General features: G+C 41.1%; 1 protein-coding gene across 1 annotated transcript; it reads right to left on the bottom strand.

Moving 5' to 3' along the window:
* Window positions 1–469: 469 nt before the first annotated feature.
* Window positions 470–25,848, bottom strand: LDHAL6A (lactate dehydrogenase A-like 6A). The gene is made up of 8 exons (XM_011937466.1): window positions 25,711–25,848; window positions 25,161–25,295; window positions 17,313–17,430; window positions 15,644–15,817; window positions 3,924–4,097; window positions 3,085–3,202; window positions 1,851–1,974; window positions 470–1,065 (listed from the first exon to the last, which is right to left on the bottom strand). Exons 1-8 carry the CDS (start codon window positions 25,846–25,848, stop codon window positions 901–903), a joined length of 1,146 nt encoding a protein of 381 aa, XP_011792856.1. The 3' UTR covers window positions 470–900.
* Between the last annotated feature and the right edge of the window lie 14 nt (window positions 25,849–25,862).

The raw sequence follows: 25,862 nt of genomic DNA, 5'->3' as shown, positions 1-25,862 counted from the left end.
AAGGAAAGTATATTCCGATTTGGGATGTTATTAAGATAATCAGGCAGCCCATTCTACTCCCAAGAGAAGAACGACCAATTTAATCTGTTGTCACCAAGGGGTTTACAGCTTAAGACCTTTTCTGTAAAAATTAAAATGCACTCATAAAAGTTACCAGAAGAAAAACCAGCAAGGTCAAACCAAGGTTTTATCTAATGTTAGGAACATTTAGATTACTTTGTGTGTGTGTGCATATATACACTTTTATTTTTACATTGTAGAGGAAATTAAAGTTTTTATTAAATAGCATGTAAATGAACATAGGTATTAAGCCATAGAGAAGAATTACTATGCACCTGATGAAAAGAATCAGGATTTCTATAACACAGTATACACATTCTCATGGACCAGATGGCAGTTATGTATACATACAAGGCAAGTACTAAAAGGTACCAAAAACATCTTTGATGCCATCACTTTTGTTTGGAGGAAAAAAAAAAAAAGTGTCGTCCATCATCTGGATACTAAATCAAAGCTAAGGCCAAGCACAGTGGCTCGCCCCTGTAATCACAGCACTTTGGGAATTCAAAACCCCATCTCTACAAAAAAAAATACAAAAATTAGCCAGGCATGGAGGCACACGCATGTGGTCCCACCTACTCTGAAGGCTGAAGTGGGAGGCTCATCTGAGTTCGGGAGCTCAAGGTTGCAGTGAGCCGTGATGGTGCCACTGCATTCCAGCCTGGGTAACAGAATGAGACCCACCCAAAAAAAAAAAGCTGGAAGGCTACACTAAATAGGTCACTCTTTCCTCTATTTTTTCCAACTTTTAGAAATTCACATTTATTCTAAAGTTTGACATATACAATTCCATAACTATTATTTCATCTTCAATCTATAGAATGGTAACTTTAAGCAACTTTAAAACTTGAGCTCCTTCTGAATTTCCCAAAGTGTTTCTGCACTCTTTTGCAAGCAGGCCTCCTCTTCAAGGGTAAGTTTTAATTTTATGAGGTCTGTGATACCATTCTCTCCCAGGATACATGGGACACTAAGGAATATTTCTTCATTTATTCCATAGAGGCCCTGAAAGTAAAGACTTAAAAATTAGTCCTTTTTTAACTTTTAACAAAGGTCTGCAATACGAGAAACAACAGTTATGAGGTGAATGAATAACAGATTGGTAGTACAAACTATGGCAGAGTACCAAGACAGAGAACAATTTAAAACATGATTAGGCATATTTATTGTTCAGTTTCAACCCACCATCTCTCCACATAGGCCCCAGCCTCCTGCAATGTTTGCTGGGGCCCACCCTTCTTTCCTCATCTCCTTACTCCATACCACTTCCTATCAAGAGACCACTTCAAAATTCCTATGACTTTATTTCCAATGATTTAGATCTGTCTTGTTTTATAACCTCTCCCATTTAGACTAGCAGAAGGATCTCACCCATGCCCCAACTCCCCTCTCCCCAGGAGACTGCTAATTCTTTTGTGTCTAGTGCTTCTTTCCTAGATCTCTCCATTGGACATAATCAAAACGAAGAGAACAACTCCAAAGGTACCAAGGTCTGCCCATAGTGGTTCCCAGTGTTTCCAGATACTGGTAGAGTCAGTTCACTTAGTTAAATAATAAAGTTGCAAAAACACTTACTTTTATCTAATAAAAAGAAATGTCATGCTAGACCAGGACAAAGGTCCACAAAGATAGGCTCTTTCCCCGATCTCTCCACTCTTCAGCAGCAAAGAACAGACTTCAGGAAGAGAGGTTCTTCCACAAGATCAAACCCAAAATCGGAGTGTCTCAAAAATGTTATTTACCCCTATTTTATGTTGAAGTTAATGATTTTTCAAACATGAATGTCCTACCTTACTTAGGGTAGAAACTGGATGCACTCTCCTGAGATTCTTCAAAATACTTTCTGTTAAATCAGCTACAGATAGGCTAATGCCCCAAGAAGTATAACCTTTCATTTTGACCATCTCATAGCCACTGGAATTAGAAGAAACCATAAACATAAGTTAGTTGAGAAGATCCACTTGTCATTGAACTTCCACTTTATAGCAACCTATCTAACAATGCCACAAAACTGCAATGACTCCATCAACAACTTCTCCTAGAAATTACTTGGAGTCTGTATGCATTTTTTTCTTAAGTCTTGCTCTGTCGCCCAGGCTGGAGGGCAGTGGTGCAATCTCGGCTCACTGCAACCTCCACCTCCCCGGTTTAAGCAGTCTTCCCTCCTCAGCCTCCTGAGTAGCTGGGATGCCAAGCGTGTACCACCATTTGTGGCTAATTTTGTATTTTTGTATTTTTTGTATTTTTGTATTTTTCACCACGTTGGTCAGGCTGTTTTCATACTCCTGACCTCAAGTGATCTGCCCACCCTGGTCTCTCAAAGTGGTAGGATTAGAGGCACGAGGCATGAGCCACCACGCCTGGCCATATGTATGCCTTTTTTAGAGAGGGTCTCAGCTGGAGCGCAGGGGCACCATCAGAGCTCGCCTTGACCTCCTGGGCTCAAGCAAGCCACCATACGCTCAGCTAATTTTTTTTTTTTTTGTAGAGTTGGGGTCTCCCTGTGTTGCCCAGGCTGGTCTCGTACTCCTGGGCTCAAGTGATCCTCCCACCACAGTAGAGATGGGGTCTCCCTATGTTGCCCAGGCTGGTCTCATACTCCTGAGCTCAAGTGATCCTCCCACCTCAGCTTCCCAAAGTGCTGGGATTATAGACATGAGCCACCATGCCTTGCCACAGTGGTTAAACATTAGAGTTACAAGTACAGAGATGCAGAAATTAATATGGAATTAATTCCACCACTAACAATAAACACTAGGTAGCAAGTGTTTGAAAAAATACATTGTCAGTCAACAAGTGAGCCCCTACCATGTGCTCAATACTGGGTTAGGCTCAGGAATGAGCAACATAGAATCAGTCCCTGACTGTTGAAGAGTTTATAATCTGGTGAATATGATCACACAAAAAAGCAGAAGTGCAAATAAAAATATGGGAAATACAACAACATATACTTAAGGGACTAAACCTAACAGTTCAGGCTCACAACTTCTAAGGTACTAAAAATGTGAAACTAGCGTGTATTACCTGGAAATCACTTTTTTGTGGACATTTTCCCACTGCTCAGGATCTTTATCAGTTCCTATATCTGGGTTCAGATCCTTCAGAGGGACACCAGCAATGTTCACACCACTCCACACCGGAACTAAGAAAGAGATACCCAAAATCCCACTTCTTACAACATAGTATTAGCAGGGTTTTGGTTTTTGACCTTAGCAAAACTGTTATGAGTGGTTTTCAACTAGGAATGTTCCGATATCTGAGCCCCACTCCAGATATTCTAAATCCAGATCTCCACAGAGGGGGATCCACAATTCTGTTATCTTGGCAAAGATTCTCCAAATAAGAAAGTTGCAGTTTTAAACTTTCCACTAGGAAGTTTTAGTTTTTCTACCTTTAAGTCTTTTTCCATAGCCAAGGTTTATATTAAATAGATTTCAAAGCCAGAAGACACTAAGAGGGGAGAAAAAGACTATTACCACAGTACTCTTTCTCTTCCCTCTTACATTCTTCAGTTCTACCCATCCCTTAATCTGAAGAATGCCTACTACATGACTACACTGCTGACCTTTCCGAACTAGAGTGTCCCAAATTAAATACAAACTACATCGTGTTACTTAGTTCTCTATTTAAGAGAAGCATTATAATCCTAGCCATCCATATGTAGGATTATAGTGTCAATCTCACATTTTTCTAATCTGTATTTTTTGTTATTTTAAAAATAAGTGTAGTAAAAAATTACTACTAAAAGGGCCTAAAGTGGAATAAAGTCTTTTCTTCCCCCCCAGGAGCTACTTTACATTAAATGTCTATATGATTGGTAGGAAACAGATATTTCAGAGGCTCCAATCGTGCCTCAGGCTTACCACTTGAGTCGCCATGCTCTCCAAGAATCAGCCCATGACAGCTTTCAGAGTGGATGCCAAGCCTTTGCCCAATAAAGTAACGAAAACGAGCAGAGTCCAGATTACAACCACTTCCAATAACACGGTTTTTGGGAAATGCGCTCAACTTCCAGGCTACATAAGTTAAGATATCCACTAAGAAGAAAAAGTCCATATCAAGAAACATCCTCATCTACAAGGATACGTTGTTTAGATTTACCTAACTTAAAACTAGTAAATCTGATGTTTTATGGAGGGGGCCAGAAACATGGTTCTCTATCCAACCCCAGCTATACCCCAACTCTAAGAATATCTACCAAATAGAAGTAATGAAAAACCTTTTTGTTGATACTTTGCATAGCTTGGTATGCAGAAACACAGAATGTTCACTCCACAGAAAATTCTGAGAAATATGAATAAACAAATACTCTTATCAAGTCTTTCAAATAATTTTGCTCAGAGAATAACCCATTTTCAATGAAAAGCATAGTTAAGAGGGGAACAGAGGGATGGGCACGGTGGCTCACACTTGTAATCCCAGCACTTTGGGAGGCTGAGGCGGGCGGATCACGAGGTCAAGAAATTGAGACCATCCTGGCCAACATGGTGAAACCCCATCTCTATTAAAAGTAGAAAAATTATCTGGGCGTGGTGGCATGCACCTGTAGTCCCAGCTACTCAGGAGGCTGAGGCAGGAGAATTGCTTGAACCCGGGAGGCGGAGGTTGCAGTGAGCCGAGATCACATCAACTGCGCTCCAGCCTGGCTACACAGCGAGACTGCATCTCAAAAAAAAAAAAAAAAAAAAAGATTTAGCAGGGAAACATAATCAGGCTTTTGTCCCAGTAGGGAAAGGATAAATTTTTGACACAGTCTGATATTTCAGTGTCAGTTATTTTAAACATTATTAGCTTTATCAGAATTTTTTTCTTGAAGTTAATTTTTAAACTGGTAATACCGAAAAGAAGGTCAGTGTAGCTATATTAATAGCAAACAATAGAATTTTCAACAAGAAAGCATTAATGGGAGTAGAGATAATACATTTATGTATGTATAATATGTATATAGTATGTAATATATATTTATGTATTATCTCTATTATGTATCATACACATTTATGTATTATCTCTGCATCCCCACTAACGTATAATTACATTATATACAATTATGTATAACATATGTATTAACCATGTATTCTCATTAATGTATGAGATACATAAAACAGTGCAACAATTTAACAACTGTACATTTATATACACTTAATATAGCCTCAAAATATATGAAGAAAATTAGGAACTGTAGATTTGATTCATAAGCATAGCAGACAATTTTAATATACTTTTATTATAAACTGATTTATAAAGTTAATTTTGCAAAACTAAATAAAATTTATAAGTATAATCAAATAAAGATCATCATGCCCATTAAAGTCCATTTGTTCCTCGAATACATCAGGAATTTTTTTTTACAAACACTATTATCTGGATCACAAAGTGTTAACAGACTTTAAAGAACTGATCAGACAACCCAATTCAGTTATATCAGAATCAACCACAATAAAATTTTTTTTACATGTTGAAACATACACTTGTTTTTTTTGAGACAGGGTCTCGCTCTGTCACCAGGCTGGAGTGCAATGACGCGATCTCGGCTCACTGCCACCTCCGCCTCCCGGGTTCAAGTGATTTTCCTGCCTCAGCCTCCTGAGTAGCTGGTACTACAGGTGTGTGCCACCACGCCTGGCTAATTTTTATATTTTTAGTAGTGATGGGGTTTCAGCATGTTGGCCAGGATGGTCTCGATCTCTTGACCTCGTGATCCACCCACCTTGGCCTCCCAAAGTGCTGGGATTACCGGCATGAGCCCCTGTGCCTGGCCCCAAAAATACACTTTTAAATGACTCACTGAGTTACAGAGGAAGTAAGACAAGGAATTACAATATATTTAAAACAAAAATACAAAGTACCATGAAACAAAGTTAATAAATAAAATTATATATGGTGGTAAATTTATTTTATTTTATTTTATTTTGGAGACAAAGTTTCACTCTTGTTGCCCAGGCTGGAGTGGAGTGGCGCAATCTCTGCTCACTGCAACCTCCGCCTCCTCCCTCAGCCTCCCAAGTAACTGGGATTACAGGCACCAGCCACCATGCCTGACTAATTTTTGTATTTTTAGTAGAGGTGGAGTTTTACCATGTTGGCCAGGCTGGTCTCAAACTCCTGATCTCAGGTGATCTACCTGCCTCGGCCTCCCAAAGTGTTGGGATTATAGGCGTGAGCCGCTGCGCCCGGCCTAATTTATATTCTTTAATGCATTTTTAAAACAAAGATTTTAAAAAATAAATGACAAGCGTTATTTTAACAGTAAAATAAAAGGAAGGAAAGAGCATCAAATAGTAGGAAAAATTATTTTTTTAATAGAGACAGGGTCTTGCTATGCTGCCCAGGCTGGTCTAACTCCTGGCTTCAAGCAATCCTGCTGCCCCAGCCTCTCAGAGTGCTGGGATTACAGATGTGAGTGATCATGCCCAGCCTAAAAATATTTTTTTAAAAACAGCATCAGAGGCCGGGTGCGGTAGCTCACGCCTGTAATCCCAGCACTTTGGGAGGCCAAGGCCGGTGGATCCCCTGAGGTCAAGAGATTGAGACCATCATGGCCAACATGATGAAACCCCGTCTCTATTAAAAATACAAAAATTAGCTGGGCGTGGTGGTGCACACCTGTAGTCCCAGCTATTTGGGAGGCTAAGGCAGGAGAATCACTTGAACCTGGTAGGCGGAGGTTGCAGTGAGCCAAGATCGCGCCACTGCACTCCAGCCTGGCAACAGTGAGACTCCATCTGAAAAACAGAAAAGAAAAGAAACATACGTCATCACTAGGCGCGGTGGCTCACGCCTGTAGTCCCAGCACTTTGGGAGGCCGAGGTGGGTGGATCATGAGGTCAGGAGTTTAAGACCAGCCTGGCCAACATGGTGAAACCCCGTCTCTACTAAAAATACAAAAATTAGCCAGGTGTGGTGTGGCGGGCACCTGTAATCCCAGCTACTGGGGAGGCTGAGGCAGAGAATTACTTGAACCCAGGAGGCAAAGTTTGCAGTGAACCGAGATTGCACCACTGGGCTTCAGCCTGGGTGACAGAGCGAGACTCTGTCTCAAAAAAATAAAAAATTAAAAATTAAAAATAAAAGAAAAAGAAAAATACTTTAAGCAGCAGCTTTACCCCAGAAATGCAAAGGTGGTTCAATATCAAAAAATCTGTCAACATATTACACCAGATGAGATTTAAAGAAAAAGATATATATGATCATTTTAACTGTAGGAAAACTCATTCAGGGATTAAAAAAATAAAACTAAACAGTCTGGGAACAGAAGGAAACTGCTTTTTATCTCAAAAAGGTATCTATCAAAATCCAAAGCAAACATACATTATGAAGAAAACTTAGAAGCATTTTCATTAAAGTCAGAAACAAGACAAGGATACCCACTATCACTGTTTCTATTTAACATTATACTAGAGAGTCTTCTAGATTATGCAATAGGACAAGGGAGAAAGAAAAATTCCTAAGAATAAACCAAGTCCAGACACGGTGGCTCACACCCGTAATCCCAACTTACAGGGAGGCCGAGGTGGGAGGATCACTTGAGACTAGGAGTTTGAGACCAGCCTGGGCAATATAGCAGACCTCGTCTCTACAAAAAATTTAAAAAGTAGTCAAGTCACCTTTAGTCCGAGATACTTGGGAGGCTGAGACAGGATCACTTGAGCCCGGAGTTCAAGGTTACAGTGAGCTATGGTTGTGCCACTGCACTTCAGCATAAGTGACAAAGCAAAAGCCTGTGTCTGTCTGTCTACCTACTTACCTACCTACCTACTTACCTACCTTCTTTCCTTCCTTCCTTCCATCTATCAATTTTTATGGACAGACCAAAGTCCTTATTTGGAGATGGTAGAATTATCTAATAGAAAACTTCTGATAATGCCTACTTGCCTGGGACTTTGAGGAGCTACTATAGGAGCAATTATTTTGTTTACTAAAACTGAGTACCTTCCTATCTCTTTGACATATGTTTACAAAGCCTGGGTAAAAATGGTATAAATTACTTTTGAACCATCTCTACATTCTGAGGCCTTCAGCAGGGCAATGAAGAGGTGTTCTATGTGTAGAATTTGCAGTATCAAAAATAAGAAAATACTCATAAGTGAGGAAATGTGTTGTTTTTATTTAAGTGTAGTAGGACAGTATTTCACAAATCATTCTACAAAGTGATTTGTCCTGCTATTTCTGCAGTTTCAAAATAGGTGTTTTTTAGAACCATTCACAAAAATTTCCAGTAGTGAAGTCAAAATTATTTTGGGGAAAACAGGTAAGGTAGAGTTCACTTTCATATTACTTGGATTAAACCTCTTTTATTTTCTTATAGGCTCAGTCTTTAAGTAATAAAGTAGCAGCTTCAACTAAATCAAGTGTCTAAAATAAATATTGACTCAACTCTTATTTGAAAAATCTATTTGTTCTTATTTTAGATAATTAGAATAGTATTTTAGGCATTTGTTGGTATCTTTTCCATTTGGTTGAACTTTTAACTTAGCTTTATGTAATAACTCATACTTTAAAAATAAATGCATCAAATTCTATCCTAAACATATGAAGACAATTTAAGAATCAGAATCCTGTAGTCGATCTCTGTGAAGAACATAATTTCTAATTTGTCTTTTTTGTAAATCCATATTTTCTATGGCAGATTTAATGTAAGTACTCACTTAAATAGTAGAAATTAGACACTCTTAAAAGATATGAAGATGACGTCTTTTGTCCTCTAAAACAGTGTTTTCTAAACACATAGTATTTCCATTAATGTAAAAGTTAGAGCTTCTGTTCCCTGTTTAATACCCATCAACAGTAAAAAGTGATACTGAAACAGTCTGATCGTACCACTATTTAAAATGATAAGCATTCATTCTAATACCTGAGACGGAGAGAATTATGTGTAGAAATGTCTAAGTTTCCTCACACATAAAGCTAGCAAGTGAAAAACCTCAGTCATGCTGGGCCTTAAGAGGTTTGTCACCTGCCATTGAAATGCAAAGGGATTGGGGGACCTCCACCAGGCCCTGGGTCTGGAACTGAGAAAGTGACCTGTTTTAATTGGTAAACTGAAAACAGAGCAAGTAACTCAGCTGTGTCCCAGGGTACCCAACCACATTTTCGAGGTAAATGACTATAGATTTGAAGAAAAGGTTAAACTTTTCCTAAATCTTTGATCTTCAATTGTTTCGGTTCTCTTCCCGTGTTATTTTACATCCCCTCCCTTACCGTACTGCCCTCTAAATTTTCCATTTTCCACTTCTATGTGGTCATTTAGTTCATGTAAATAATTAGTTACTGGAACTTTTTAATTTGTTAAAAAAAAAAAGTCCTAAATACTCTTAAATCAACAATTACAAACCTCCATAAGCCATTCTGGGTAGATTTTTGTTCTTTTTGAAATTTTTTTTTTTTTTTTTTTTTTTTTTTTTTTAACAGAGATAGCGTTTCACACTATTTTGCCCAGGCTGGTCTTGAACTCCTGGGCTCAAGCAATCCTCTCACCTCAGCCTCCCAAAGTGCTAGGGATTATAGGTGTGAACCACCACGCCCAGCCTCATTCTGAACAGTTTTAAAATTAATACGTAGTATTTGTTATGTCTTGTGCTCCACATTTCCACAGTAATAAACTAAAATCCTATTTTAAAACAATGTCAACAGTGTGTTATTTATAATTGAAATAAGATCTGGATGCAACTTTTTATTTTATTTAAAAAACCTGGCCAGGTATGGCGGTTCACGTCTGTAATCCCAGCACTTTGGGAGGCCAAGGCGAGTAGATCACTTGAGGCCAGGAGTTGGAGACCAGCCTGGCCAAACATGGCAAAACTCCGGCTCTACTGAAAATACAGGAATTAGCTGGGCATGATGGTGCGTGCCTGCAATCCCAGCTACTTGGGAAGCTGAGGCACAAGAATCACTTGAACCCACAAGGTGGAGACTGCAGTGAGCCAAGTCTGTGCCACTGCACTCTAGCCTGAGTGACATAGCAAGACCCTGTCTCAAAAAAAAAAAAAAACAAAAGAAAAAAAACAAAACTTTCTAAAATGTACGGTTTTACGTTTCTACCACTACATGGATAACATTATGCACTTAGGTAAGATAAATTAATATTTAACATAAAGAAACCCTAATTGCTTGTTTTAATTTTTAAAATTTCACATTCATATCAGCATAATAAAATATCATATATAAACTAAAACAAAAATTCTTAAAATGGACTGCAGTAGGTCAGTTAGTGAAAATAAAACACTGTTGAAATGTGGCCAGGCACTGTGGCTCACGCCTGTAATCCCAACACTTTGGGAGGCTGAGGTGAGCAGATCTCTTGGGGTTCGGAGTTTGAGACCAGACTGGCCATCATGGTGAAACCCCATCTCTACTAAAAATACAAAAATTAACCGGGCGTGGTAGCTCACGCCTGTAATTCCAGCTACTTGGGAGGCTGAAGCAGGAGAATTGCTTGAACCCGGGAGGTGGAGGTGGCAGTGAGCCAAGATCACCCCACTGCACTCCAGCCTGGGCAACAGGCTGAGACTTCATCTCAAAAAAAAAAAAAAAAAGTGTGCTAGGTAAATAAGTAAATGTGAGTATTGCTGTGAAGTTAGTAATGTTTAAAAAATAGCACCACAATCATCATTAACTATTAATACATTCACAGTTTTTATCCATGATTTGCCGAAGTAAAAATTGGCACATCCTTGAAAGGGAGATTTCTAAAGGAACTTAAGAACTTCCAAAAGTCTCAATGGTGATTCATTTAAATGATACTTTCCTGACCTTAAAATTCTGATTTGAACTTGCACTCCATTGTGTAGTGATGCTGCCTATAAATATTACACGTGTGAAGCCTTTCCTCTACTACAAAATCACTAAAACCAAGCCTTGAGGACTGGAGAGACACGGGAGCTGCATCTCAAGGCAGTCCTGCATGGGAATTAGTACCTACACCTGAGAAACCCCTCTCTATCCAGATTGCTCTCAGAATTACCTTTTCTTTCACCAAAATTTTAGTTAAATATTACCATTCAGTGCCGCACGGTGGCTCACGCCTGTAATCCCAGTACTTTGGGAGGCCAAGGCAGGCGGATCACTTGATACCAGGAGTTCAAGACCAGCCTGACCAACATGGTAAAATCCCATCTGTACTAAAAATACAAAAATTAGCTGGGCATGGTGGCACGTGCCTGTAATCAGCTACTTGGGAAGCTGAGGCACGAGAATTACTTGAACCTGAGAGGCAGGGGTTGCAGTGAGCCAAGATTACACCACTGCACTCCAGCCTGGGCGACAGAGAGAGACTCTATCTCAAAAAAAATAACTACTATTCAGGGGGAAAAAAATATTTCCTGAGTGGTATCAATTTTTGGTAGCTTGATAATGCTAATTTAAAGTTGTCAGGTTTTTTGTTTATTTGTTTTGTATAAGAGTAATGAAGTTAATTGTTTCTTTTAACTTTTGAAGCACCTGAAATTTTGAAGATGGTTCTTAGTGAACCATTTTAACAAACTCACTAAAATAATGGAGAGGACTTTCTTCAACATGGTTCTAATATCAGAAAAAGTTTTCTAAATGGACATGGAAGATATATTTGATAGTGTGTACTATAACTGCATACACTGTCAAGCAAATACAGAACTAAGCTGTTAAACCATTTGAGATTGAGATTTATGATTTTTTCCCTCATTTTTACTGCTCTTAATGGCAGACAGCCAGTATATAAAATGCAGAAAAAGTATTCTCTGAATGTGCTTATTAGAAATATTAGTCAATAAATTAAATATTCTTTAATAGACTTCTGCCATAATGCACAGAGAAGCATCTTTTGCAAATGTACTTCTAAAATCTGTGGTGGGAGTGTGGTAGGCCAGTTAATGTCGCCAAGCAAGTGATGCTTAGTTTGTGTTTCCTCATTTGTTATCATATAACCTTAATGATGTGGGACTTTGAGGGTGGAGGCTTTTTAGTGCAAATTAAAACGAAGTAGGTTGGGGATTCATTTCACATTTACTGTTTGTGTTAACTTACTGTCCCCACAGACGTCAGCACCCTGAATGGTTAGAGAAATTAATGAAGGAGCTCCATCAGGTGCCTTCACAACTCTTGAGTCCTATCAGACTCTCTCCACAGCTCTCATTTCAAAAATGACACTGTGAGATTTCAGGATGTGAAAACACTTACTGGAAAGTAAGAAAATATAAAATACTATTATACAGTGTGATAATGTATCATCAGCTTGTTATTTTCAGTGTGCTTCCATGTAGCGCTGGACTACCATTTCTGAATTTTGGATTTGGTATTTTTTTTAAAGAATCAAACTCTTAAAAAGAGCAAATGCTTACACCAATAGCCTATATGAAGGAAAATGTATGTGAAAGCTAAAGATATGCATGCAGTTAAATATATAAATAAATATCTCAATGCCATACAAAAAGAACTTTTGATAATCTATTAACTATTTTAAAAAAGAAAAAACAGAGCCTCAAACTTGTGGGACACCGTTAGGCACACCAACATATATATGCATGTATGGTAGCACCAGAAGGAGGGGAGAGGAGCAGAAAATTATTCAAAGAAATAACAGCTGAAACTTCCCAAATAGAAAAACATTACACATCCAAACCAGGTGCAGTGGCTCATGCCTGTAATCCCAGCACTTTGAGAGGCTGGGGTGGGCAGATCAGTTGGGGTCAGGAGTTCAAGACCAGCCTGGCCAACATGGAGAAACCCCATCTCTACTAAAAATACAAAAAATTAGCCAGGAGTGGTGGTGAGTGCCCATAATCCCAGCTGCTCAGGAGGCTGAGGCACGAGAATCACTTGAACCCAGGAGGCAGAGGTTGCAGTGAGCTGAGATCACGCCACTGCACTCCAGTCTGGGCCACAGAACAAGACTCCGTCTCAAAAAAAGAAGAAGGAAAAAAAAAAAAACCTATACATCCAAGCTGCTCAATGAATTCCAAGTGGTATAAACTGAAAGACATTCACAGTTCGACACATCATAGTCAAACTGTTAAAAGCCAAAGAGAAAATATTGGAAACAGCAAGAGAAAAACAACTTATTAAATACAAAAAAAACAAAATAAATCAGCAGCAATCCCTATCAAAATCCTTATTGGTTTTACTTTAGAAATTGACCAGCTGATTCATAAATTCATAAGGAAATGCTAAGGATCTAGACAAGCAAAAAAAAAAATATATATATATATATATATAGAGAGAGAGAGAGAGAGACAGACAGACAGACAGTGAGGTCTCGCCTTGTTGCCCAGGCTGGAGTGCAGTGGCGTGATCTCAGCTCACTGCAGCCTCCGCCTCCTGGGTTCAAGTGATTCTCTTGCCTCAGCCTCCAGAGTAGCTAGGATTACAGGTGTGCACCACCATGCCCAGCTAATTTTTGCATTTTTAGTAAAGATGGGATTTTGCCATGTTGGCCAGGCTGGTCTCGAACTCCTAACCTCAGGTGATCCTCCCGGTTCAGCTCCCAAAGTACTGGGATATGGCTGGGTGCGGTGGCTCACACCTGTAATCCCAGCACTTTGAGAGGCCAAGGCGGGTGGATCACCAGACGTCAGGAGTTTGAGACCAGCCTGGCCAACATGGTGAAACCCCGTCCCTACAAAAAATACAAAAATTAGCCGGGCAGTAGTGGTGCGCGCCTGTTATCCCAGCTACTCTGGAGGCTGAGGCACGAGGATCGCTTGAACCCGGGAGATGGAGGTTGTGGTGAGTGGGGATGGTGCCACTGCACTCCAGCCTGGCAACAAAGCGAGATTCTGTCTAAAAAAACAAAAACAAAAAACCCATAATCAAAGTGCTGGGATTACAGGTGTGAGCCAGCATGCCTGGCCCAAAATAATCTTAAAGAACAGTCAGAGGACTTAACACATCCTGATTTCAAAACTTACCACAAAGCTACAGTAATCAACATATTTATAAATACTACTATGGAGTGAGCTTCATGATATATTAAGTTAAAAATGAAAGAAGATGGAGAAAAACATATGTAGTAACAAAAAGCTGTAAACCATAAAAAATGTAAATGGTTATCTATAAAGGGATGGAGGCTATAGGGGAAAGGGCACAGGGACAGAAGCTGGAGACTTTGAGTAATTCCTGTTCTCTAGAATTGATGTTGGAGCCATGTGAATATTTTATAAAACTGTGAAACAAAAGTTAAATAGTTCTTCAGCGTCGAAATTAAAATGAATAAACTTAATCATGCACTCACTCAGTTTTGGTCGCACAGAGAAAAACTATTCCAAATGATTTTAGAATACAGTAATTTGAATATCCCTAAACTACTAAGCTCCAGACTCATAATCTCTAGCTGTTTGACATTTCCTCTGATTATTTCAGGTATCTTGATTTTTCTCCTCTATATTTAACATCCCCACCTCCTTCCCTCACTGACTCCCACCCGATCGGTAAATTTACCAACCCAGTTAAATGAAACTACCATTCATTCAGTTACTCAAAGGAAAAATCTAGAAGTTATTTTTTATTCCTCCCTTTCCCTCACTACACACAATTTATCAGCAGTCCTGCACATGTTATCTCCAAAGTCTATTTTGCGTTTGTCCACCTTGTACATGCACCAGTGAGGAGTCTAGCACAATTCTGGAGAGTCAGGCAGGAACTATAGCCCTACTTTCACTTCTCAAACAGTAATGTGGAAAACAAACCTCAGCCTTTAGAATATAAATCTTGAACTCATATGATTAAGCATATTATCTTCCCATACACACGACTATTTTTTTTTTGGAGACAGGGTCTCACTCTGTCACCCAGGCTGGAGTACAGTGGCGCAATCATGGCTCACTGCACCCTTGACCTCCCTGGCTGAAGCAATCCTCCCGCCTCAGCCTCCCAAGTAGCTGGGACTACATGCATGCTCCACCATGCCCTGATAATTTTTGTATTTTTTTTTGTAGAGATGGAGTTTTGTCATATTGCCCAGGCTGTTCTCAAACTCCTGGATTCAAGTGCTTCACCCACCTTGGGCTCCCAAAGTGTTGGGATTATAGGCGTGAGTCACTGCACCTGGCCTCACACTAGTATTTTTTAAAGTCATTATAGTATATACACTGATTACAACTGTGCAAAGTACATATTACACTAACAAAACAGAGATTCTGGAATTATATTGGTAGTTTATGATTTAATACTCATTAAATTCTTTTTCTCTTCAAAGTTACTAAACCCACCCCCAAAAACTCCTTTACTGAACAATGAAAATAAAGCTGACTTATGCAGCCATAAAAAAACAAAATCATGTCCTTTGCAGCAACATGGATGCAGCTGGAGGCCATTATTCTAAGCTAATTAACGCAGCAACAGAAAACCAAATACCACATGTTCTCACATATAAGTGGGAGCTAAACATGTGGGTGCACACGGACATAAAGATGGGAACAAGTGACACTGGAGAATACTAGACAGGGAGGGAGTGAGGACGGCAAGGGCTGAAAAACTACTAGGTACTTCGCTCACTACCTGGGTGGCAGGATCAGTCCTACCCCAAACCTCATCATCACACAGTATACCCATGTAATCAACCTATACAGTGTACTCCCGAATTGAAAAGTTGAAAATGTAAAACAACAAAACTGACCTGGATTAGTAACAATAAGCAGTTTGCAGTGAGGACTATATTGGGTAATATTGGGAATCATTAATTTAAAGATGGACACATTTCGCTGGACTAAATCAAGGCGTGTTTCTCCTTTTTTCTGGCGTGCACCTGCTGTGATAATCACTAGATTGGAGTTTGCAGTGACCAAGTAATCTGGGGAAAGATTAGAAGAAACAATCGATTATGAAAGAAAACATCTGGTATTTAAGTATACTTCCTGTTCACTTCAATCACCACACTATGTTTACCAAAGAGCAGGTTCCCTTAAATCTTCTAACATGCCCAGACTACTTTTTAATTTCAGGAAATTAGCACCAAGTTTCCCTTGTACATTTTTTTTAATTAAAAAAAAAAAAAACCTAAGTCATGCGCAGTGGCTCACCCCTGTAATCCCAGCACTTTGGGAGGCCGAGGTGGGTCAATCACTTGAAGTTAGGAGTTCAAGACCAGACTGGCCAATGTGGCATAACCCCATCTCTACTAAAAATACAAAAATTAGCCAGGCACAGTGGCGGGCGCCTGTAGTCCCAGCTACAAGAGAGACTGAGGCAGAGGTCACAATGAGCCAAGATCACACCACAACACTCCAACCTGGGTGACAGAACAATACTCCATTTCCAAAAACAAAAACCTCCTAAGTTGGGTGCAGTAGTGCACACCTGTAGTCTCAGTTACTTGGAGGCTGAGACCAAGAGGATCACTTGAGCCCAGAAGTCCAAGTCCAGCCTGGGCCAACATAGCAAGACACTGTCTCAAAAAAACACCTCATCTCCTAAAATACCTTTTGTATTATTTAGACGAAGAGGTCAAAATATGGATTAGTCTGGCAAGAATACTGAGAGATAGATGTGGTGTGAACAGACCTTTGAATAGGGAATTGTTGGTTCATTCATTTGTTCAAATAATTATCTCCCAGGTGTCAAGTGAATAAAGTACAGTAGTGAAGAGCTTAGGCTTTGGACTCAAAGAGAACTGAGTTCAAATCCCTACTCCATCACTTTTTTTTTTTTTGAGACAGAGTTTCACTCTTGTTGCCCAGGCTAGAGTGCAATGGCGTGATCTTGGCTCACCACAACCTCTGCCTCCTGGGTTCAAGCGATTCTCCTGCCTCAGCCTCCCGAGTAGCTGGGGTTACAGGCATACGCCACCATGCCCGGCTAATTTTTGTATTTTTAATAGAGACAAGGTTTCTCTATGTTGGTCAGGTTGGTCTCGAACTCCCAACCTCAGGTGATCCGCCCTCCTTGGCCTCCCAAAGTGCTGGGATTACAGGCATGAGCCACTGCGCCTGGTCCTATCACTTTTAATTAACCTTAGTTCAGAGGTACATCATCTCTCAAATAGAGTTGTGCTCAGGATTAAATTATACAAAGTGCTTAGGTCAATGTCTCACACACAATAGGCAGTCAGTTCATTGCAGCTGTCATGGTAACTGCTGTTACTGCTGCTCACAAGGAACTCAGTCTGGTGCTGTGGGAAACCTTGCAAAGTACAACCTAAGGAATCTGAACATGTTATGAGAGCACAGAGTAGGGAGCAACCAGCCTTATCTGTAAAAGCTGCGGAGGTCAAAAGAAAGAAAGATGATTTTCTTGGATATTTGTTCATGTATATTAGAATATTTATAGTATTTAACTATGACATTAACCTTTGCTGGAGACAATATTTGGCATTTTCATAAAAGGGCTGCCATGTTGAAGATCCATTGTCTCACCCTTCAGTTTGCCTTCATCAACATCCACAAGGACAAGTTCATCACTCAAACCCTAAAAAACATTATTAGTCAAATGAGTGTGAGTGTATCTCTTGATTAACTGGAGAATGAAAGAAAATTCTTATATTGATGATCTATGTCTAGCTTGTGAATTATCAAAATCAAAGGAAACATAATAAATGATCTCATCATTTCATCATGATATAAAAGTCTAAACCAGAAAAAATACAAGTTACAAACAGGAACGTTTCAGCTCATCATTAGGAAAACAAAAACAGAAACTGCGTAGTAAATAGAACAATCTCTGAAAGTAGTCAGCAGCACCATTTCCAATTTCAGCCGGGTCTGCAGACTGATCAAGTAGGGCTTCTGCTGAAGGAATTTCTCACCAGACCATGGGCTTGAGAAAAGGAAGTCATTCATCTCCAGCCATCTGGTGCTTATTTATCATCCACCTGGCACAGAGGAGCTCAAAGTTTTTTGAATAAATGGTATCTTAGTCCATTTCCTGCTCCTTATAACAGAATGCATGAAACTGAGTACTTTATAAAGAAAAGGAATTTATTTCTTACAGTTGTGAAGGCTGAGAAGTCCAAGGCCAAGGGGCCGCCATCTGGTGAGGGCTTTCTTGCTGGAGGAGACTCTGCAGAGTCCCAAGGCCGTGCAGGGCATCACACGGCAAGGAGGCTGAGATCGCTAAATTCAGGTCTCTTCCTCTTCGTGTAAAGCTACCATTCCCACTGCCCTGATAACCCATTCATCCATAGATTAATCCATGGCAGAACCCTCACGACCCAGTGGACTCTTAAAGGCCCCACCTCTCCATACTGCCACATGGAGGATTAAATTTAAACATGAGTTCCAGAGGGGACAAACATTTAAACCACAGCAAATGGATTAAAATATAAGGCTCCTTCCAACTCAAAAATATTTTAGTTCTATAGTCAGACAGTTATTACCTGCAGAAACCAATTCGTACTATAATTTATATGATGCTACTTTATATGTAAGAAAGGAGAGAAAATATAGTTCTATTTTAAAAAACAAAACAAAACACTAGAAATACAAGAAACTGATTCAAATAGTTGCCTAAAGTGGATGCTAAGGAAAGGTTGGATGGAAACTAGTGTGACTTCTCCATGTATGTATCTTTTCTTTTTTCTTTTTTTGAGATGGAGTCTCTTGCTCTGTTACCCAGGCTGGAATGCAGTGGTGCAGTCTCAGCTCACTGCAACCTCCACCTCCTGGGTTCTAGTGATTCTCCTGCCTCAGCCTCCTGAGTAGCTGGGATTACAGGCATGTGCCACCAGGCCCAGCTAATTTTTTTGTATTTTTAGTAGAGACAGGGTTTCACCATGTTGGCCAGGCTGGTCTCAAACTCCTGACTTCAAGTGATCCAGCTGCCCTGGTCTCTCAAAGTGCTGGGATTATAGGCGTGAGCCTTAATCCGCACCCAGCCTTGTATGTATCTTTCTGAATTCTACTTTTACTTTTTGTTTCTGAGACAGGGGCTTGCTCTGGCCCCCAGGCAGGAGTACAGTAGCATGATCTTGACTCACTGCAGCCTCAACCTTCCCAGGCTCAGATGATCTTCCCACCTCAGCCTCCTGGGTAGCTGGGACAATAGGTGCTTGCCACCACATCTGACTCATTTTTGTATTTTTTGTAGAGATGGGGTTTCACCATGTTGCCCAGGCTGGTCTCAAAGTCCAGGACTCAAGTGATCCGCCTGCCTCAGCCTACCAAAGTGCTGGGATTACAGGCGTGAGCCCATGCCCAGCCTACTTTTATTTATTTTTTTTTTTGAGATGGAGTCTCCCTCTTGTTGTCCAGGCTAGAGAGCAGTGGTGCTATCACGGCTCACTGCAACCTCCACCTTCCTAGGTTCAAGTGATTCTACCGCCTCAGTCTCCCAAGTAGTTGGGATTATAGGCGCCCGCCACCACGCTCGGCTAATTTTTTGTGTGTTTTTAGTAGAGACGGGGTTTCACCATGTTGGCCAGGCTGGTCTCAAACTCCTGACCTCATGATTCACCTGCCATGGCCTCCCACAGTGCTGGGATTACAGGCGTGAGCCACCAATACGCAGCCTTACTTTCAAACCTTGTAAATGTATTACCTTTTAACTACATATTCTTTTTTTTTTTTTTTTTCCTGAGACGGAGTCTTGCTCTGTCCCCCGGCCTGGAGTGCAGTGGCCAGATCTCAGCTCACTGCAAGCTCCGCCTCCCGGGTTTACGCCATTCTGCTGCCTCAGCCTCCGGGGTAGCTGGGACTACAGGCGCCCACCACCTCGCCCGGCTAGTTTTTTGTATTTTTTTTAGTAGAGACGGGGTTTCACCGTGTTAGCCAGGATGGTCTCGATCTCCTGACCTCGTGATCCGCCTGTCTCAGCCTCCCAAAGTGCTGGGATTACAGGCTTGAGCCACCACGCCCGGCTTAACTACATATTCTTTTATCTTTATTACATAATAAATTTTTCCTTGGAAGAAAAAGAACACCTTTGTGTTAGTGCTTAGAAGTAAATGATTAAGGCGGGGCATGGTGGCTCACGCCTGTAATCCCAGCACTTTGGGAGGCCAAAGTGGGCAGATCACGAGGTCAGGAGTTCGAGACCAACCTGGCCAATATGGTAAAACCCTGTCTTTACTAAAAATACAAAAATTAGCTGAGCATGGTGGTGCGTGCCTGTAGTCCCAGCTACTCAGGAAGCTGAGGCAGAAGAATCGCTTGAACCCAGGAGGCAGAGGTTGAAATGAGCCATGATTGCGCTACAGCACTCCAGCCTGGGCTACAGAGTGAGATTCCATCTCAAAAAAAAAGAAGTAAATGACCAAGACCAGGCGCGGTGCCTCACGCATGTAATCCCAGCACTTTGGGAGGCCAAGGTGGGCAGATCACCTGAGGTCAGGAGTTCCAGACCAGCCTGGCCAACATGGTGAAACCCTGCCCCTTCTAAAAATACAAAAATTAGCCGGGCATGGGGGCCCATGCCTGTAATCCCAGCTACTTGGGAGGCTGAGGCAGGAGAATCACTTGAACCTGGGAGGCAGAGATTGCCATGAGCTGAGATCAGATCGGCCATTGCCCTCCAGCCTGTGCGACAGAGTGAGACTCACTCTCAGAAAAAAAAAGAAAAGAAAGGAAAAGAAAAGAACCAAGCATCCATAACTTAAGCACATATCCAATTCACATTGTTAGAGCTTTTTACCTTTTTTCTTTTTTGAGACAGGGTCTCACTTTGTCACCCAAGCTGGAGTACAGTAGCACATTCATAGCTCACTGCAGCATTAACCTCTTGGGCTCAAGCAAGCCTCCGGCCTCAGCCTCCCAAGTAGCTAGTACTACTAGCAGGTACCACTGCACCTGGCTTTTTTGAGATGGAGTTTCTGCTCTTGTTGCCCAGGGTGGAGTGCAATGGCCGCAATCTTGGCTCACGGCAACCTCTGCCTCCTGGGTTCAAAGGATTCTCCTGCCTTAGCCTCCCAAGTAGCTGGGATTACAGGCATGTACCACCACCATGCCCAGCTAATTTTTTATATTTTTAGTAGAGATGGGGTTTCGCCATGTTGGCCGGGCTGGTCTCAAACTCCTGACCTCAGGTGATCCACACGCCTTGGCCTCCTCAAGTGTTGGGATTACAGGCGTGAGCCACCGTGTGCAGCCACCTAGCTAATTTTTAATTTTTATTCATTTATTTATATTTTAGAGACAGGGTCTTGCTTTGTTGCCTCGGCTGGTCTCAAACTCCTAGGCTCAAGTGATACTCTTGCCTTGGCCTCCCAAAGTGCAGGATTACAGGCATGAGCCACTGCCTGGATCCAGCCTGGATCTTTTTACTCTATTTGAATTATTGGAAATTCAAAGCCAAAGGCTTTAAATTTTAAACTAGACTACAACTGATTAACCTAGAAGTCTAAGCTGTATTGCAAGGAACAGGTTGTTGCTTAATGAAATGCCAAAGTTTTTTGGACACTCAGTTATTCAGAGATTGGAGTCATATGGAACAGTATTACATGGCATTGATAAAGTTATCTTTGAAAGGCAGCTTTGAAAATGTATCATAACCCCAGGAGCAAGGAACATAAATAGCCCCAGATCTTGATTTCTAATACTATTATCCAATAAAAGGAACCAAGGTTCCTTGGAGAAAAAAGGCTGATTCTAGGAGTGGTGCAGAAAATATACAAGATGAAGAACCTGAAACATCTTGAAATGACAAAGAGTAAGGAAGCATTCCAAACCAAACAAAACTCTATACTGATGTAGTATGTCGAAGGCACACAGCAGGCAACTTCAAAGAATTACCAATGGCCACAGCTGTAACAAATTCATATGGAAGTATTAGATTATAATCCAAAGTATAAAGTAAGATCCATGAGTGCATAGTGATATTAACAAATGACTGAATTAACAAACAGGGGAGGAAGGATAAATCTCCCACGCAGAAGAATTAAAATAATTCTTCACCCCGTTAAGTGTAGGCTGCATATAGGGACTTTCTTCCAAAGAGACCAGTATGCAAAGGGGGAAAATAGTAACTTTACAGTAGAGAAACCTGATAAACACTGTCTCAGCCAGGTAACCGAGGTCAACATCAACACTGAATCATGAGAGTATGTACCCTGGATAAGATGTGATGAAAAATGGCACTTTATTCCTATGTCTTCCTCCCCAAAACCCAAAACCTTGGTCTCACCATTAAAAAACCCCCAACCAAATTCCAACAGAAAGGTGTTCTACAAAATAACTGACTAGTACTCCTCAAAACGCTCGGTTATCAAAGACAAGAAAAATCTGAAGAAACTGTCATAGTCTAGAGGAGCCCAAGGAGATACAGTGACTAAATGTCATGTGGTATCATCCTGGATGGGATCATGGAACAGAAAAAGGACATAAGTAAAAACTAAAGAAATCTGAGTAAAGTGTGGACTTTATAGTTAAAGGTGATATGTCAATATCCATTCTTTCATCATGACAAATGTACCACACTAAGGTATACAATATGTATTACAGTTCTCTAGAGGGACAGGACTGATAGATGTATATATGAAAGGGAGTTTACTAAGGAGTATTGACCCACATGATCACAATGTGAAGTCCCACAACAGGCCATTTGCAAGCTGAGCAGCAAGGAAGCCAGCCCAAGTCCCAAAACCTCAAAAGTAGGGAAACCAACAGTGCAGCCTTCAGTCTGCAGCCAAAGGCCTGAGAGCCCCTGGCAAACCACTGGTGTAGGTCTCAGAGTTCAAAAGCTGAAGAACTTGGAGTCTGATGTTTGAGGGCAGCAAGCATCCAGCACGAAAGAGAGATGAAGGCTGGAAGACTTAGCCAGTCTAGTCCTTCCACGTTCCTCTGCCTGCTTTTATCCTAGACGTGCTGGCAGCTGATTAGATGGTACTCACCCAGATTGAGGGTGGGTTTGTGTCTGTCAGTCCTCAGACTCAAATGTTAATCTTCTTTGGCAATACCCTCACAGACACACCCAGGAACAATACCCTGCATCCTTCAATCCAATCAAGTTTATACTCAATATTAACCATCACACCATACTAAGATATAATGTTAATAACTACATGTGGAGCATAAACTATTATCCTTTCAATTTTTCTGTAAATCTAAAACTACTCAAAAAAATAAAGTCTATAAAAATATATCCTAACAATCTCTCTGGACTCTTTCCTTATTTATAAAAATGAAAGTAAACAGAGTATCCTATCTTTATATTCACAGTCCAGTGCATTTTTCATTTTAATGGGCATCTTTGAGCAATTCTTTCATCCAACTACTAAATATCAATTACAGGAGGCACTGTTCTAGATTCAGGACACAACGCTGAAAGAGAATACAAGTGGATCTCACATTACACTAATTAAAGTTTATGTATTATGGTATAACTCAGTAATTTTTAAAGACATTACTGTTTCTCTACTAGGTTCGTGCCATAAATTCCTGACAATAAAATCCTGAACAATTCCTTTTGAGAATTCCTTATCAGCAAGGAGTTTTTAGGCTATCACCATCTCCTTGAATGACAGAAGTCACAGTGTCTAGGGCCAGGACAGGGAAAGATTAAAGTGAGCCTTAACCTGAGGCTTTATGGGGGGATTGTGTACCCTATTTCCTAAGATATTCAAATGCCATAGTTAGCAACATACTAGAATTCAAGTTCTAGAAGCAGGAGGTGACTGGGAAGGCTCTGCTTCATATCTTTACAGCAGGGAGCATCATTGAGTTTGGACAATGGGTGCTACAGGTGGCATTTTAAGCCTCCAGAGGTAAGCCCCCAGTGGAGCCTATGGATACTCTTACATGCCTAGTGGGGCTTGTGCCTCCCATCACCAGTTGCAATGGAATGCACTCCTATCCACCACCTCCACCCGAGATCTAGGACCTCCCATCACGGACAGGGCCATGAAACAGGTGCAGCTCCACGGCACTGCCCTCTCCTGGGCCCCTGGAACCTCCCATCAGAAGCCCCGAAATTCCCTCCACTCCTGCAACCAAAGCCAAGCAGCAGCTGGCAGAGGTAGCAGTTCCAGGGATATGGCTCAGTCCCTCCCCAAATGGCCCTTCAAAGCAGAGGTGATACTTTATTTCAAGCTTTTCTGTATATATTACCTGTGTACTTATTCATGCAATTAGAGATAGTCTGTGCCTTTTTTCTCCTCTAAAAAGTAGGTCTAATATTTACTTTTCAGGGTTGTAATACTGGATAATGCTTATAAACATGTTGTTATCATTGTTACTGGTGTTAAAAAAAATGTGTTGGGCAAAGCAAGGTGATTCACGTCTGTTATCTCAGCACTTCAGGAAGCTGAGGCCTCCTGCTTGAGGCCAGGAGTTTGACAGCAGCCTGGGCAATACGTGGAGGCCCCATCAATCAATGAGTCACAGATGTGTTGGTTTTCACCTGTGTGTATTCTTCATTAGCAATGAGGACACTGCTGATAAAGGCATTACAATAGGTAGGACAAAATGAATCATCGGGAATTTGTATGGTTGGCAGGAGCAGCAGTTGGCTGCGGCCGCTATCCTTAGTGCCACGAGGTCACTATGTCATCTAGATATGAAACCCAGAGGCAATCTTTTAAATCCAATGAATCATGCCAGGTTTAAAGATTATATAAAAGATGGCTTAAAACATTTTACAGATATTTCATTAATAAAAGTATAGCTCAAAATGTCTTATGATTTATTAAAACTTTATGGTAATAAAGTTCGTATCAGGGTAATATTCTTAGAAAGGGGTCAGAATCTTTTTTGGCCTCTGTCTATAGCCATTAAACTTTATCAGCTGTATCAATACTAAGAACAGCTAAACACTAAAACTAACCTAACATGAACAAGGAATGAAGGGAAATAAAGATATAGAGACTAGGAAATGGGAGAGAGATATTTCAAGGAAAAAAGATTGTATTTTGTACTCATAGGCTGCCTACCATCACTGACATGCTTGTATACTCTTTTCTGCCACCTATTTCTCCAGTTTGTTTTGTGAGCTGAGTTTCCAAATCAAGCAAACGGGTACCTCATATTGTCATTATGTGGAAGCGAAATGTCAACATACTTTCACAGAGATGCTTCTAACATATGATATAATACTATTTTAAAAAAGGAGCGCCCTCTGGGTGGAACAACTTAAAAAAGGGCACCTTTTCCTCTGGTGCCCTTGTACTGGATCCCCACTCATCCCTTGAACTGGACACAACCTGCACAACCATACACTGTGGCCTTGCCTCCAACGGAGGTGAACCCTGTGGTGCAGAGCACATAACTTACTTTTAATAAGATGCTGATAGCACAAGCCACACCAACCGATCCAGTTCCTACAATGGAGATCTTATTGTGATGAATGGCCTCCTCTTTCGCGAAATTCTTAATAAGTTCACTCTTGACAGTTGCCATCTTGGAAACCTAACAGTGAAGACAAATTGCACAGCCATTTCCAAGACCTGGAATTGGAAATGGCTTGGAATTCCAAGACCTGTGGTGAGAGCGCGTATGGAGAACTTCTGGGCCCCCGTGTGGAAGGAGGTGCGAGACCGACAAATCTGACAGCAATGACGCTGGGTAGGTTCTGGCCAGGTAGCTTAGCATCCATGAAGCCGACCAGGGGAAGGAGAAGGAAGCGTGAGTATAGTTAAGAAGAATTAAGAGAGAGAGAGGAAAGGAACAGGGGCTGCTCCACCAAACATGAAACCACAGCTGGGACGGCTCTCCGTCCCGCAGCTGACCCCCTTTTCTCTCCCCTCTACCCTACTTTTCCCCCAACCTCCAGTTCGCAGCTCCAGGACTGCACCCGGGGTCCACAGGTCCAGGTGACACTCACAGGGGTGAAGGGCCACCCGCGCCCGGGCAGGTCACATGGCGCCTGGCGGAGACACAGAGGCATCCTTGGGCAAAAACAATTCGCTCCGGTGGCGCCCGCTCTCTGGCTGCTCCCCAGGACTCTTGCAACCCAGCTCATGGCCACTCACTCAA

This window comes from Colobus angolensis, unplaced genomic scaffold (assembly GCF_000951035.1).
Source record: "Colobus angolensis palliatus isolate OR3802 unplaced genomic scaffold, Cang.pa_1.0 Scaffold164, whole genome shotgun sequence".
Lineage (NCBI taxonomy): Eukaryota > Metazoa > Chordata > Mammalia > Primates > Cercopithecidae > Colobus > Colobus angolensis.
This window is presented reverse-complemented; position numbering and strand designations above follow the sequence as displayed.